At 39.2% G+C, this 16,034-nt stretch overlaps 1 protein-coding gene across 6 annotated transcripts in view; it reads left to right on the top strand.

Annotated features, from left to right (window-relative positions):
* LOC133638398 (AP2-associated protein kinase 1-like) overlaps positions 1 to 16,034 on the top strand; it is a 60,174-nt gene continuing 44,140 nt past the window's right edge. For all 6 annotated transcript variants that reach the window (XM_062030948.1, XM_062030944.1, XM_062030950.1 and 3 more), the window contains exons 1-3: positions 1 to 916; positions 9,841 to 9,959; positions 14,513 to 14,621. In XM_062030948.1, coding sequence (XP_061886932.1) covers positions 757 to 916; positions 9,841 to 9,959; positions 14,513 to 14,621 — 388 coding nt within the window. In that variant the 5' untranslated portion in view covers positions 1 to 756. The remainder of the gene's footprint in view (positions 917 to 9,840; positions 9,960 to 14,512; positions 14,622 to 16,034) is intronic.

The raw sequence follows: 16,034 nt of genomic DNA, 5'->3' as shown, positions 1-16,034 counted from the left end.
TGCGCGCTTTCAATCGGCAACAGCTCGGATGTTGCGATATCAGCCAGAGAACGCTGTGGTCGCACAGACTGATACATACAGTCGACTTTAAATGCCTTCATTTAATGAGTGCCCTTTGAAAGAAAGACCCGGCCACATTTTCCGAGCGACATTCGAAACAAGACGCTGGCTTGAGGTGGTTTCGCGCTGACGTAAACGGGCTACTGCGTTAAGCTAAGTAAAAAAAAAAAAAAAAATCTGTTTTATTGTCAGCTGGTGTAATTAAATGGCGAAAGGCGCCGCTATGTGGCTCACGGCGCTCGACTGAGGATGGGAATAGTCGTCGAGGAAGGCCGTTCATCACTGGGACACATCGCACTGAAATACACTGTGGTCCTGAGGATAACCTGGATAACCTTACACGAAATGTCATAGAGCGTGAGTGGCTAGCATGGGAGCTAGCTGGGTGCAGAGCCAGTACGCCAATGTTGTCTGTAGCCGTCGCTCTTATAGTGTAAACACGCCGCTGAAAGGTGCATAGATGCAAGAAAATTACCCACAGATGCAATAGCCAGTACCGCTGCTGGTGTAATTCACTTACATAACAGCTCCATCGCTGGCTGTCACCAATGGGAATTTTGCCACCTTATACAAAATCCTTATTTTAACAAATTTTTTTTTTTGTGCAAATAGACCTGCATTGCACACCGCATCTCTGCTTTCGTCTGTGATCCACAGCACCGGTTGTCGCCCTTTTTTTTTTTTGGGAGACGCACAATGAGGAAGTTTTTCGATTCCCGTCGGGAGTTGGTCAGCTCCGGACCGGGTTCCGGAGGTGGCAGCGGCTCCGGATCCAGTCATGCAGGAGGGAATTTCATCGGGAGAAACATCGCTGTCGGCAAGCATCAAGTCACCGTGGAGGAGATCATTGCTGAAGGTGAGATTGTTACTTCCGTGCAGGCTGTCGAGAAGAAGAGGATCGTATTAACGTATTTTTCCGGACCATAGGGCGCACCGGATTATAAGGCGCACTGCCGATGAATGGTCTATTTTTGATCGCTTTCATATATAAGGCGCACCGGATTATAGGGCGCATTAAAGGCCTACTCAATCAATCAATCAATCAATGTTTATTTATATAGCCCTAAATCACAAGTGTCTCAAAGGGCTGTACAAGCCACAACGACATCCTCGGTACAGAGCCCACATACGGGCAAGGAAAACTCACCCCAGTGGGACGTCAATGTGAATGACTATGAGAAACCTTGGAGAGGACCGCATATGTGGGTAACCCCAAATGCAATTTTCTTATTTAAACGGGGATAGCAGGTCCGTTCTATGTGTCATACTTGATCATTTTGCGATATTGCCATATTTTTGCTGAAAGGATTTAGTAGAGAACATCGACGATAAAGTTCGCAACTTTTGGTCGCTGATAAAAAAAGCCTTGCCTATACCGGAAGTAGCAGACGATATGCGCGTGACGTCACCGGTTGTGGAGCTTCTCACATCTGCACATTGTTTACAATCATGGCCACCAGGAGCGAGAGCGATTCGGACAGAGAAAGCGACAATTTCCCCATTAATTTGAGCGAGGATGAAAGATTTGTGGATGAGGAAAGTGAGAGTGAAGGACTAGAGGGCAGTGGAAGCGATTCAGATAGGGAAGATGCTGTGAGAGGCGGGTGGGACCTGATATTCAGCTGGGAATGACTAAAACAGTAAATAAACACAAGACATATATATACTCTATTAGCCACAACACAACCAGGCTTATATTTAATATGCCACAAATTAATCTCGCACAACAAACACCTCCCCCCTCCCGTCCATATAACCCGCCAATACAAATCACGCACGTACGGGCAAGTGATCAAATGTTTGGAAGCCGCAGCTGCGTACTCACGGTACCGCGTCCGCGTATCCAACTCAAAGTCCTCCTGGTAAGAGTCTCTGTTGTCCCAGTTCTCCACAGGCCAATGGTAAAGCTTGACTGTCATCTTTCGGGAATGTAAACAATGTGTCTTGCTGCAGCCGGCTGAAATACACTGCTTCCCACCTACAGCTTTCTTCTTTGCTGTCTTCATTGTTCATTGAACAAATTGCAAAAGATTCACCAACACATTGTCCAGAATACTGTGGAATTTTGCGATGAAAACAGGCGACTTAAGAGCTGGCCACGACGCTGTCCCAAAATGTCCTCTACAATCCGTGACGTCACGCGCAGGCGTCATCATACCGAGACGTTTTCAGCTGGATATTTCGCGGGAAATTTAAAATTGCACTTTAGTAATCTAACCCGGCCGTATTAGCATGTGTTGCAATGTTAAGATTTCATCATTGATATATAAACTATCAGACTGCGTGGTCGGTAGTAGTGGGTTTCAGTAGGCCTTTAACCCTTGTGTAATGTTCATATTGTTGTTACTCAGCCAGCGTTTGTGGGTCTGACGGACCCGTTGCATTTTGTGGCTTTTAATGCCTCACAATCAAACACTTTTATGTTAAATTATGTTTATTGGGATAAGGTAAACGTCTGTTCAGTATTTTAACATGAAAGTGTTTGATTGTGAGGCATTAAAAGCCACAAAATGCAACGGGTCCATCAGACCCACAAACGCTGGCTGAGTAACAACAATATGAACGTTGCACAGAAAATTTCTCTGCCGGTTTCTGCATACCACAGTGATTCTTCTTTTGTGTTTCTGCACCTGCGGTTCCCACACAAGGTTGCGACATTGTTTGTCAACACTGTCTGCTCTCATTTTCTCGCACATTTAAACCTCTGATGTTCTGTGTACCTCCACTCTGTCCTCCTCCTGTCTAGGCCTGCTGTGTGTGTGTGTGTGTGTGTGTGTGTGTGTGTGTGTGTGTGTGTGTGTGTGTGTGTGTGTGTGTGTGTGTGTGTGTGTGTGTGTGTGTGTGTGTGTGTGTGTGTGTGTGTGTGTGTGTGTGTGTGTGTGTGTGTGTGTGGTACACAGAACATCAATTTCCACACTTCTATTAGTCCAGTGGACCCGGACATCTTATATGTAATAGAAATGTATGGTGTGTGGTCATTAAATATGTATTCTGATATATGTTCTTCACAGAAAATGAGCCAAAGTCAGTGAGTTTCAGTTTGAAAAATTAATTAATTGTATCATTTTTCTTTTAATAAAAAATGAAAACGGGTCCCACAGACCCGAACACCACACAAGGGTTAAAGGAGTCATATTATTGTTATTATTTTCTAAATGTAAAAGACTTCCTTGTGGTCTACATAACATGTAGACCATATGATACTATACTGTAATACAATATTGGATGCTATTAAAGTTTAAAAGGTATGCAATGTATATTGAACATATTTCTTCGTTTCCCTTTTCCATACTCCCCTTTTGAGTTGTGCAGATGCGTTCACGTACCACGTCAAAATCGGAAAGTAGCACATTGACTTAAACTGTATCAAAATAACGAATAATAATATTATTTTTTAAATGTAAAAGACTTCCTTGTGGTCTACATAACATGTAATGGTGGTTCTTCGGTCAAAATGTTGCATAGATGATGTTTTACAGATCATCTTCAGGATGCGCCGTTTTGTGGGCGGTCTTATTTAAAGTTAAAGTTAAAGTACCACTGATCGTTACACAGGTAATGGGTCCCATTTTTATAGTCTTTGGTATGACTCGGCCGAGGGTTTGAACTCACAACCTACCGATCTCAGCCACTGAGCAGGTACTAGAAGAGGATTGTATTACCGTATTTTCCGGACCATAGGGCGCACCAGATTTTAAGGCGCACTGCTGATGAATGGTCTAGTTTTGATCGTTTTCATATATAAGGCGCACCGGATTATAGGGCGCAATAAAGGAGTCATATTAATTATTGTTATTTTCTAAATGTAAAAGTCTTCCTTGTGGTCTACATAACATGTAATGGTGGTTCTTTGGTCAAAATGTTGCATAGATGATGTTTTACAGATCATCTTCAAGCCGCTTTCTGACAGTCGCTTCAGGATGCGCCGTTTTGTGGGCGGTCTTATTTAAAGTTAAAGTTGAAGTACCACTGATCGTCACACACACGCTTCCTTGCTCATTTTAAGAATACGGCAGCGTTTTCATTTTACAGACGCATCGCAACATTCGCTTTTCCCTTCAACAACAACTATTTATCATGGCAGACATCATGAGAGCCATCAAAGACTACTTTGATCCAAAACCTTATCTTTTTGAGCCTGAATATAAGGAGGATAACCCTGCAAGTTTTAGAAGCTGTGTGCAAAGCAGATCCAGCTTTTAGTGGACACACAAGCATTATGTAGCACTATTGTGAGGACTAAACAAGAAATACAAACTGTGAATATAATTAAAATATTCGCTTACTGTACAATGTCTGCTCTCTCTGGGATGATGTTCATATCTTCCCATTTAAATTAAGAATGAGTCATAAATAATAATAATGATTTAAAAAAGTGTCTCAGTAGTATAGAAATAGTCTGCGTTAGCGCTTATACTAACAATATTGCTAATACTTGGTCGTCATTTAGGTCACAAGATGTACAGCGCCTTGCAAAGTATTCACCCCTTGAAATTTTTACAAATTTTGTGTCATATATATCTTATTGGAATTGTATGTGAAAGACCAACACAACGTGGTATACAATTGTGAAGTTGAAAGAAAATTATACATTATTCAAAAAATTTTTCTTTACAGATAAAAAACTGAAACTTGCAGTGTGTAACAGTATTCAGCCCTCTTTTCTCTGGGTGCAACCAATTGCTTCAGAAGTTGCCTGATTGTTGCTAATGACTAAACACTGTCCACCTGTGTGTAATTTCATCTCAGTACAAATACAGCTGCTCTGTGACTGCCTCAGAGGTTAGTTAAGAGAATATTGGGGACACCAGACGGGTCAGGGATAAAGATGTAGAGACGTTTAAAGCAGGCATAGGCTATAAAAAGATTTCCCAAGCTTTGAACACCGCACGGAGCACTGTTCAATTCATCATGGGGATATGGAAAGCGTATGGAACAACTGTTAACCTACCAAGACCAGGCCGTCCATCTAACTTTACGGGCCGAACAAGGAGAGCACTGATCAGAGATGCAACCAAAAGGCCCGTGGTGGGTCTGGACCAACTGTACAGGTTCACAGCTCAAGTGGAGAAATCTGTCCATAGGAGAACTATTAGTCGTGCACTGCACAGCTGTGGTCCTTATGGAAAAGTGGCAAGAAGAAAGCCATTGTTCAAAGAAAACTAGAAGAAGTTTGCCAGAAGCCATGTAGGGGACAGAGCAAACGTGGGGAAGAATGTTCTTTGGTCAAACCTGACCAAAATGGAACTTTTTTAGCCAAAATGCAAAACGCTATGTGTGGCAGAAAACTACCAGTGCACATCACTCTGAACACATTATCACCACTGGCAGCATCATGCTTCGGGGGTGTTTCTTTTCAGCCAGGACAGAGAAGATGGTCAGAGTGCATGGGAAGATGGACGGAGCCAAATACAGGGCAATCTCGGAAGAAAACCAAAGACTTGAGACATAGACGGAGGTTCACCTTCCGACAGGACAACGGCCCTAAACATAAAACCAGGGCTATAAAGGAATGGTTTAAAACTAAACCTATTCATGTGTTCAGGCCTGGCCCTAACCAATCTGGCGCCCTAGGCAAGATTTTAGGTGGCGCACCCCCCCCACATCAGCAGTGAAGTGTATATACTCACAAGAAACCGAATAGCTTTGTCTTTGACCTTTTTTTTTTACTTAAAGAAAGCAAATTAACATATTATATGAGAATGTTATGTTATGATTATCTTTAACCGAATCACAGCAGTGCTCAAATTAAAAAACAGCATTCCCTCTCATGTGATATTGCTTAATTAACATTAATGATGTGCACTTTAACAACTAGGCTTACAACTATACCTAATATATAAAGGGGTGGAAAAGTGACTATTACCTGCAGGGCAAACATTAGCTAACCAGAAGGCAATAACAATCTAAACATAAAACACCTGCTTAAAAGATCTAATACAAATGTCTCTGAGGAATGTAAGGTGGGAGTACTGTAATTACCTAACGTTACATTATTATTTTCCATAAAAATTCAGCCCCCTCCACAATATTAACCCGACGTTAAAACAGAACTAGCTATTTATTGATTAGCAATTGCCGAATCATGTAACATTAGCTTAATGCTAAAAAGCCAGGTTACTATCACATTCTGTAACAGACAAATAATTTCATGTAGGCTAACGTTACCCACCTGCTACCTCTGTCTTTTTCTCGTTTCTCCTCCACTTCTTTTCTATTTTTTCTTCCCTGGGCACCTGACAGTTTTGGCCGTTTTGACATCTTGTGTTGATTTTTTGATGTGGTAAGAGTCATGATACGGGAAGGGAGGGGGCGCACCGTGCGGGGGGTTGGGGGGGGCGTAATGTTGTAACAAAAAATATTTCTATTAAATAGGCTTTACTTTGCATTTTAATTAACGTGGGATTATTTTTTGTATTTAGAAATAATAGTACCAACTTTTTTTCTTTTTTTTTCCTCCAACATTTGTGGCACTGGCGTGGCGCCCCCTGATGGACGGCGCCCTTAGCATTTGCCTATACGGCCTATGCCACGGGCCGGCCCTGCATGTGTTAGAATGTCCCAGTCAAAGTCCAGACCTACACCCAATCTAAAATCTGTGGCAAGACTTAAAAACTGCTCCTCACAAACACTCTACATCTGATCTGACTCAACTTGAGGTGTTTGGCAAAGAAGAATGGGCAACCATTTCAGCCACTAGATGTGCAAAGCTAGTAGAGACAAACCTTAAAAAACTTGCAGTTGTAATTGCAGAAAAAGATGGTTCCACAAAGTATTGACTCAAGGTGGCTGAATGACCTTTTAATTTGTAAAAAAAAATAATGTGTAATGTTCTTTCAACTTCAGAATTGTATACTACTTTGTGTTGAACTTTCAAAATAAATCCCAATAAAAGATATTAATGTTTGTGGCCGCAATAGAGTACTTCCATTAGGTGCATTGTTAGCCACCTTGTATAGGCCGTATTGTACACATTAGAATGCATAAAAAAAAGTTCTTATCTTACTTACATAGGGATTGTGAATCATTGGGGGAAAAGTGCAGTTCCCCTTTAAACATGATTCAAGTTAATTTTGACAGCTTTAAAAAATAGTTGTTCTTTTGTTTTCCTTAAGCTGCAGCGCGTTCCCTGTTGCTCTTTGTATACATGACCTCGCTATTGACTCTTAAATTAACTGAGTGGGTCCTTCAAAGCCAAAACAAGACCCAAAAATATGGAGACAAACCAACATTTTCCGGAAAAGACGCCTCAAAGGTCATGCAAAATCATCAGGTAAGTGAGCGTCGAGACCCGGGGTCTAAACTACGACCCGCCAGCGTGTTCATTTTGGCCCGCGAGAAGTCACAAGTTTAAGGAATCCGGCCCGCGGGGTGCCTCCTTCAGGTTAATGACCATGAATTGCTCTTTGAAATGTCATATACCTGTGTGTGTGTATATATATATATATATATATATATATATATATATATATATATATATATATATATATATATATATATATATATATATACACTACCGTTCAAAAGTTTGGGGTCACATTGAAATGTCCTTATTTTTTAAGGAAAAGCACTGTACTTTTCAATGAAGATAACTTTAAACTAGTCTTAACTTTAAAGAAATACACTCTATACATTGCTAATGTGGTAAATGACTATTCTAGCTGCAAATGTCTGGTTTTTGGTGCAATATCTACATAGGTGTATAGAGGCCCATTTCCAGCAACTATCACTCCAGTGTTCTAATGGTACAATGTGTTTGCTCATTGGCTCAGAAGGCTAATTAATGATTAGAAAACCCTTGTGCAATCATGTTCACACATCTGAAAACAGTTTAGCTCGTTACAGAAGCTACAAAACTGACCTTCCTTTGAGCAGATTGAGTTTCTGGATCATCACATTTGTGGGGTCAATTAAACGCTCAAAATGGCCAGAAAAAGAGAACTTTCATCTGAAACTCGATAGTCTATTCTTGTTCTTAGAAATGAAGGCTATTCCACAAAATTGTTTGGGTGACCCTAAAATTTTGAACGGTAGTGTGTGTGTATATATATATATATATATATATATATATATATATATATATATATATATATATATATATATATATATACAGCCATGGTCAACTTGTTGGTCACAAAAAACATTCATGAAGTTTGGTTCTTTTATGAATTTATTATGGGAGGTGGCGACTTGTCCAGGATGTACCCCGCCTTCCGCCCCATTGTAGCTGAGATAGGCTCCAGCACCCCCCGCGACCCCGAAGGGAATAAGCGGTAGAAAATGGATGGATGGATGGATGGATTATGAGTCTACTGAAAATGTGAGCAAATCTGCTGGGTCAAAAGTATACATACAGCAATGTTAATACATGGTTACATGTCTCTTGGCAAGTTTCACTGCAATAAGACAAGATTCTGGTTGAATTTTTGACCACTCCTCTTGACAAAATTGGTGCTGTTCAGCTAAATTTGTTGGTTTTCTAACATGGATTTGTTTCTTCAGCATTGTCCACACGTTTAAGTCAGGACTTTTGGAAAGTCATTCTAAAACCTTAATTCTAGCCTGTTTTAGCCATTCCTTTACCACTTTTGATGTGTGTTTGGGGTCATTGTCCTGTTGGAACACCCAACTGCGCCCAAGACCCAACCTCCGGGCTGATGGTTTTAGGTTGTCCTGAAGAATTTGGAGGTAATCCTTTTTTTTCATTGTCCCATTTACTCTCTGTAACGCACCAGTTTCATTGGCAACAAAACAGGCCCAGAGCATAATACTACCACCACCATGCTTGACGGTAGGTGTGGTGTTCCTGGTATTAAAGGCCACACCTTTTCTCCTCCAAACATATTGCTGGGTATTGTGGCCAAACATCTCAATTTTTGTTTCATCTGACCACAGAACCTTCCTCCAGAAGGTCTTATCTTTGTCCATGTGATGTCAGATGAAACAAAAATTGAGCTGTTTCAGTAGACCCATAACACATTCATAAAAGAAACAAATTTCATGAAAAAAATTGGACACCCCTGATCTAGAAAACAATGGTGTTATAGAGCTGGAACTTTGCCTTGCTGCAACATAAGACCTGGTATTTTTGACTTGTTATACCTTTTACAGAGCCGTTTCTAATGCCAGACAGTGGTGCTAATACTGCTTTCAAGAGCGCTCTCTCTCCTATTTTGATATGTCGACATATCATGAACAAATGCACTGAGCCTATTTTTAAGCCCCCCATTCACTCGCATTAAGCACTAACTGATTGCTCTAATTGCTGGCTAGTGTGTCCATCATAAATAGATCAGATAACAGGAAAGTGATGTGTTCGAGTAAGACTACTGCCTCCGGGGTTCATAGTGCTGCTGTGGCATGTTCAAATTCAATACAACCTTTATTGGATCTTTTTGTGTCTTTGAGGTGTACTTAATGTTGTGCACCATGTTTGCCCCCCGAGTACCCTCAGATCTCCATAGGTATTTCATGCAGATTTAATGAGCCACATTGCGTGTCGAGCGGAGGCTGTAACATCAGCCTGAAATCGAAGACCCTCGTCTAAACCAAACCCCGTTAAAAGTACATTTGTGGTCTGAGCTGCACCAGATGGCAAGGCCTGGATGTAGGCCTCAATATCAACCCTGCAGCAAAGACATGACTAATGCATACCGCTATAAGGCCCCCAGTCGTCCTGACCAGTTTTATTTTGTGTTTTGGAGCACAAATCGGTACCAAAAAACATTGTGAAAGATTGTCACTGTTTAAAATGTCATTGTGTGTTTACTGTGTTTGCAGGCGGCTTTGCAATTGTGTTCCTTGTGCGGACAAACCAGGGTGTGCGCTGCGCCCTGAAGAGGATGTATGTCAACAACGAGCACGATCTGCAGGTGTGCAAGTGCGAGATTCAAATAATGGTGAGTGAAGAAAAATACAGAAAAATATGTGGCCTCTTTTTCGAAATTCAGTGGTACCTCAATCCAATGCAATTTTGAGATGAGAGCTGTCTGTCAGCTACAGTAATTGTTATGTTTTAAATTGCAAGCAGAATTTGAAGGTACAAGCATCCCCACTGTTAGTTGGCGTAGAAAAATCCGACCAAAACATCTGGTCTCACTCGCTATTGATTGATTGAGACTTTTATTAGTAGGTTGCACAGTGAAGTACATATTCCGTACAATTGACCACTAAATGGTAACACCCCAATAAGTTTTTCAACTTGTTTAAGTCGGGGTCCACTTAAGTTGATTCATGATACAGATATATACTATCATATATACTATCATCATAATACAGTCAACTTTTTTTTTTACCAACCACGGGAACGAAGAAAGTAAGTGTGAAGGATAGTGCTGAGAAAAAGAAGTGAATGATATTGATTGAATTAAAGAAATAAATCATCAACAACTTGACCGAGCATGTGGGCAAAGCGATTCAAGCGCAACACTGTTAGCCTGCAACATACTGTAGCAGAATGATTCTAATGGCAGCCAAAAATGCTAAAATATAACTAAATGGAGAACATTTATCCATGAAATTATGGAAAAGCTGCTGATGGTGTGTTTGACCGAGGCAGCTGGGAGGGGATGCCGTAGAGATCCACTCTCCCAGGTGCTGTACATTATTATTACATTACTTCATTAAACTACTGTAGTTGTAAGTTGTACATTCTACTGTATTGTTTTTATATAATATTTCCTATGTAAAAGTTCAGTTTTTCCTTTTTAAAAGGCATAGGCTTTCCCCGATATTGCCACTGTCTATGTGGCGGTGGGGCCGTGGTCAATATGACATCATCATTTATATGACATGACCATTTTGATTTGCAATGATGCATATATTTTCTTTAAAAAGGCTAAACATATGTGTTTGTGTCTTTTTAAAAACAAATAGTGTTATTAATATTACCATAATAATATTGATATTTACATTTGTTTCTTACATCAGAATCACAATCAGCTTTAACACAAGGATTTTGACTTGGTAGACTGTGCAATGCAAAAAGTCAGTGTTCAAAAACAAGAAAAAAATAAATAAAATAATTGGGGTATTTTATTTGTACTAAGCAAAATTATCTGCCAACAGAACAAGAAAATTCAGCTTGTCAAGACTTTCCAAAACAAGTAAAATTAGCTAACCTCAATGAACCCAAAAATACCTTAAAATAAGGATATTCTCACTAATAACAAGTGGTCTTTTCTTGGTAGAGGAAAAAAAGAGACCTTTTTGCTCAATATGTTGAAAAATATTCTTAAATTTAGCAAAAGCTAGTGCCATTATCTTGACATAATATGCGCTCGGTATCATGACTTTTTTTTTTTCATGCTTGAAGTAAGAAATTATTACTTTAAAAAGTAGTTTTATACTTGTGAGTGTTGATGACACAGCTTTGCAACAGTTGATATTCTAGTTTCAAGCATGTTTTACTCAATATAGGTCATAAAATCTCAGCTACAAGCTGTAATATGTTACTGAGATCATTTAGGACCAAAACCCTTAAAACAAGTAAAACACTAACATAAAATCTGCTCAGTGAGAAGAATTATCTTATCAGACAGAAAATAAGCAAATATCTCCCTTATTTGAGATATTTAATCTAGAGATGTCCGATAATATCGGCCTGCCGATATTATCGGCCGATATATGCGTTAAAATGTAATATCGGAAATTATCGATATGGTTTTTTTAAATTATCGGTATCGTTTTTAAAAAAAAAAAATTATTAAATCAACATAAAAAACACAAGATACACTTACAATTAGTGCACCAACCCAAAAAACCTCCCTCCCCCCATTTCTTTCTGTTATTAATATTCTGGTTCCTACATTATATATCAATATATATCAATACAGTCTGCAAGGGATACAGTCCGTAAGCACACATGATTGTGCGTGCTGCTGGTCCACTAATAGTACTAACCTTTAACAGTTAATTTTACTCATTTTCATTCATTACTAGTTTCTATGTAACTGTTTTTATATTGTTGTACTTTCTTTTTTATTCAAGAAAATGTTTTTAATTTATTTATCTTATTTTACTAATTTTTTCTAAAAAGTACCTTATCTTCACCATACCTGGTTGTCCAAATTAGGCATAATAATGTGTTAATTCCACGACTGCATATATCGGTTGATATCGGTATCGGTTGATATCGGTATCGCTAATTAAAGAGTTGGACAATATCGGAATATCGGATATCGGCAAAAAGCCATTATCGGACATCCCTAATTTAATCTTACTTAGATTTCAGTTTTTGGTCTCTTTGTTCAATGCCGTTTCGATTGTTGCTGCTTATTGTAAAAGGTAAACAGGCTACACTTTATTCTGCCCTCCCTGAATTTAGTTTGCCAAATATGTAAACAATCCTTCGAGTTGGATTTGGAAAAAAATATTCTGCACAATGAAGTCACTGTAAAACTAATCACACTAAAGAAAGTACATTATATATACACATGAAGTGGACATACATGTAGGAATCACGTTAGATTAATAATATAATTTGGAATAAACTGAATAAATCAATACTTCTATGCAGGGATGAAGGTTGAGCTCTAATATGGATAGCTTATTGCTAATGTACAATGGACTATCTCATAGACAAGCTAACTCAAATTAGCATGGCCAATCGCAGGGCACAGATAGACAATCATTCGCACCAACTTAAGTTAAAGTTAAAGTACCAATGATTGTCACACACACACACACTAGGTGTGGTGAAATTTGTCCTCTGCATTTGACCCATCCCCTTGTTCACCCCCTGGGAGGTGAGGGGAGCAGTGGGCAGCAGCGGTGGCCGCGCCCGGGAATCATTTTTGGTGATCTATGGACAATTTGCAGTCGCCAATGAACTTAACATACATATTTTTGGAATGTGGGAAGTAACTGGAGTGTCCGGAGAAAAGCCACACACGCACTGGGACAAATGCACATTAAAATGGAGGTTCAAAGACGCACACGACGTAATTAGGGCTGCAACAACTTATCGATTAAATCGATTAAAATCGATTATAAAAATAGTTGCCGATTAATTTAGTCATCGATTCGTTGGATCTATGCTATGCACATGCGCAGAGGCTTTTTAAAAAAAAAAATTTATTTTTATTTTTTATTTTTTTTTAAATAAACCTTTATTTATAAACTGCAACATGTACAAACAGCTGAGAAACAATAATCAAAATAAGTATGGTGCCAGTATGCTGTTTTTTTTCAATAAAATACTGGAAAGGATAGAAATGTAGTTTGTCTCTTTTATCCGATTATTAATCGAAGTAATAATCGACAGATTAATCGATTATCAAATTAATCGTTAGTTGCAGCCCTAGACGTAATTAGACATTATTGTCAGTAGTATTGGCAAAAGAAGTAGGGTTGAACAAGAAATGCATTAATTAGCTTAAAATACCCTTTTCTTCAACTTTCTCTCTTTACCTTTGCCGGGTGTTAATCAGTTCAGGTGTGTGACCAGCTGCTAACGCGCTTCTGACAGCCGATTTAGAATGGCTTTTTTTTTCTTTTTCAAAATAAGGCAATGAGGAACGTTTTTATGACAGTTGAGCAGTTTTTTCCAAAGTTATTATAGCCAACAGTACGTAAACAGACTATATACGGTGTATCCATTCATACAATATATCACTTAAATTTGTTTTCATGTTAAGAAAAAAAAGACAAATCTTATTTTGAAGGTGTGGCAGCATTAATCTTGCAGTGGCTTTGCACCAAGATGGTTCACATGTAGGGGAAACCTTTTTCAAAACGGTGCTGTTTTTAAATTGATTTCATTTTGAGTGAAGAGCTCCGTCACAGTAGTACCTCATAAGTTGAGGTACTACTGGATATTTTCTCAATTATTTTGGATCCTTTTTATGTGTTTAGCAGCTTCAGCTGTACAGACAGCATATTTTCTCTGCATACAGTTTTGTAAAGACTACTCCTCTGACACGTGACAGGATTAGTCATAGTCAAGTTTTTTTTCTTCCTGAAGAAGAAGGGGCTATTTGGGTGTGGTGTTTATTTAAAATTCCACAGATGGAAGCTGTGCAGTTTTCCTAAAAATGATTGCAGTATTCTGTTAACACATACACACACACAGTGTTGTGTTTATTCATCTGGTTCATGGTATGCTTTTTCTCCGTATTGTCTGTCTTCCTTGTACCACTCTCCTTCCCCCCAACTCACTTTCTTCTAATGACCGTATAGATCAAAAACACGACAACCATTTGGTTTTATCCGCCCCGCCCATGTTTTCACTTGAAACCAACACCGATTCTAACGTCTTTACTGTCTGCGGCTCACCTTCTCCGCCTTCTTGGACCACGCACACAGTTCCTCATTCTGCATTTCGAAATATGCTGACCACTACTGGCATTGTTTGAATAGTTTCGAGACTTGCAATTCACTCAAATGTTACCACTCGAGCATAAAATGGCTTCTGATGCTTTTGTTTGTGTGTGTGTGTGTGTGTGTGTTGCAGAAAGACCTTGTGGGGCACAAGAACATTGTGGGCTATCTGGACTCCAGCATCACGGCCTTGGGGTCCAGGGATGTGTGGGAGGTTTTCATACTGATGGACTTCTGCAAGGGTGAGCGAGTGAGCTCCGATAAAGAAAACACGACACGATGTTAATCACTGAAATAATTGAGTACTAGGTGTACATTTCAGTAACCATTTTTTATTACTGTATACCAGTGTTTTTCAACCACTGTGCCACGGCACACTAGTGTATGTATTGTCTGGTGTGCCGTGGGAAATTATGCAACTTCACCTAATTGGTCCAAAAAATATTTTTTGCAAATCAATAATTACAATAATGTGCCGTTGTCGAGTGCAGTGTTTTTCAACCTTTTTTGGTATGTAAAAGGTATGTACCACTTAAACCAAAAATCAACAAAAGGCAAGTCCCGCTAGGAAAAGACACTGAAGCATAGGGATGCAGTGTTTCCCATAAGCTGCCAAGATACCTGTGGCGGTGGGGGCGTGGCTATGGGCGTGGTCGCCATGACATCATTGAGTAATTTGCATAATTTACTACAATGATTTGATTTTCTCTTAAAAGGCTCAAAAAATGTATACTCACTAATTAATAATAACAGTTTTGTTTTAAACGTCCATCCATCCATCCATCCATCCATCCATCCATTTTACAATATAATTACAACACTTTATGTACATATTTATATACAGATTTGAACAATAAGTTATTCACTGAAATACATTTATTAATTGTGGTTCTTACAAAAAATATATCTTATAAAAATATAAAAGCTAAAATGTCTCTTAAAGCTCTGCCCCTTTTAATTAGTGCATACTAAATAATTTAAATTTAGCCTACTACTACAACCATATTATTTACCAGCAACATAAAGTGAAACAGAGGCAGAGGTGTCCTGCCACAGTCAGTAACAAATAAACAGAAAACAGTAGTGGTGGTAGATAGACACAAAGCTTCATCAAACATCTGATCCACTGAACAAAGAGCTCCAAAAATCTTGATCCTACACTTCTCTTTTGTAAAGTAAATCTGAACAGCCGATATGGGCATCTGCATCAACTATATGATTTACCTAAATAGCTTGACAGGACACACACAAAAAAAAATAAAAAATTACAACAAAAAAAAATAAAAATTTTTTGTCGCGGCCTTAATTCTTTCGTGGCGGGCCGCCACAAATAAATGAATATGTGGGAAACACTGGGGATGGCTATGCAAAACAAAAGTAAAACTGGACTGACTACAAAGTAAACAAAAACAGAATGCTGGACAACAGCAAAAACTTACAGCGTGTGGAGCGGAGACGTCTTCCACAAAGTACATCCGTACATGACATGACAATCAACAATGTCCCCACAAAGAAGGATAGCGTACCCACAACTTAAATAGTCTTGATTGCGAAAACAAAGCAGGTGCGGGCAATAGAACCCAAAGGAAGGGGTGACGCTGCTACAGGAGAACAGCAACAAAACAGGAAGGGTCACCAAATTAACAGCGCAAGAC

The sequence above is a fragment of the Entelurus aequoreus genome, linkage group LG21 (assembly GCF_033978785.1).
Source record: "Entelurus aequoreus isolate RoL-2023_Sb linkage group LG21, RoL_Eaeq_v1.1, whole genome shotgun sequence".
NCBI classification, from domain to species: domain Eukaryota; kingdom Metazoa; phylum Chordata; class Actinopteri; order Syngnathiformes; family Syngnathidae; genus Entelurus; species Entelurus aequoreus.
Note: the sequence above shows the minus strand (reverse complement) of the source record. Positions and strands in the feature narration are given on the sequence as shown.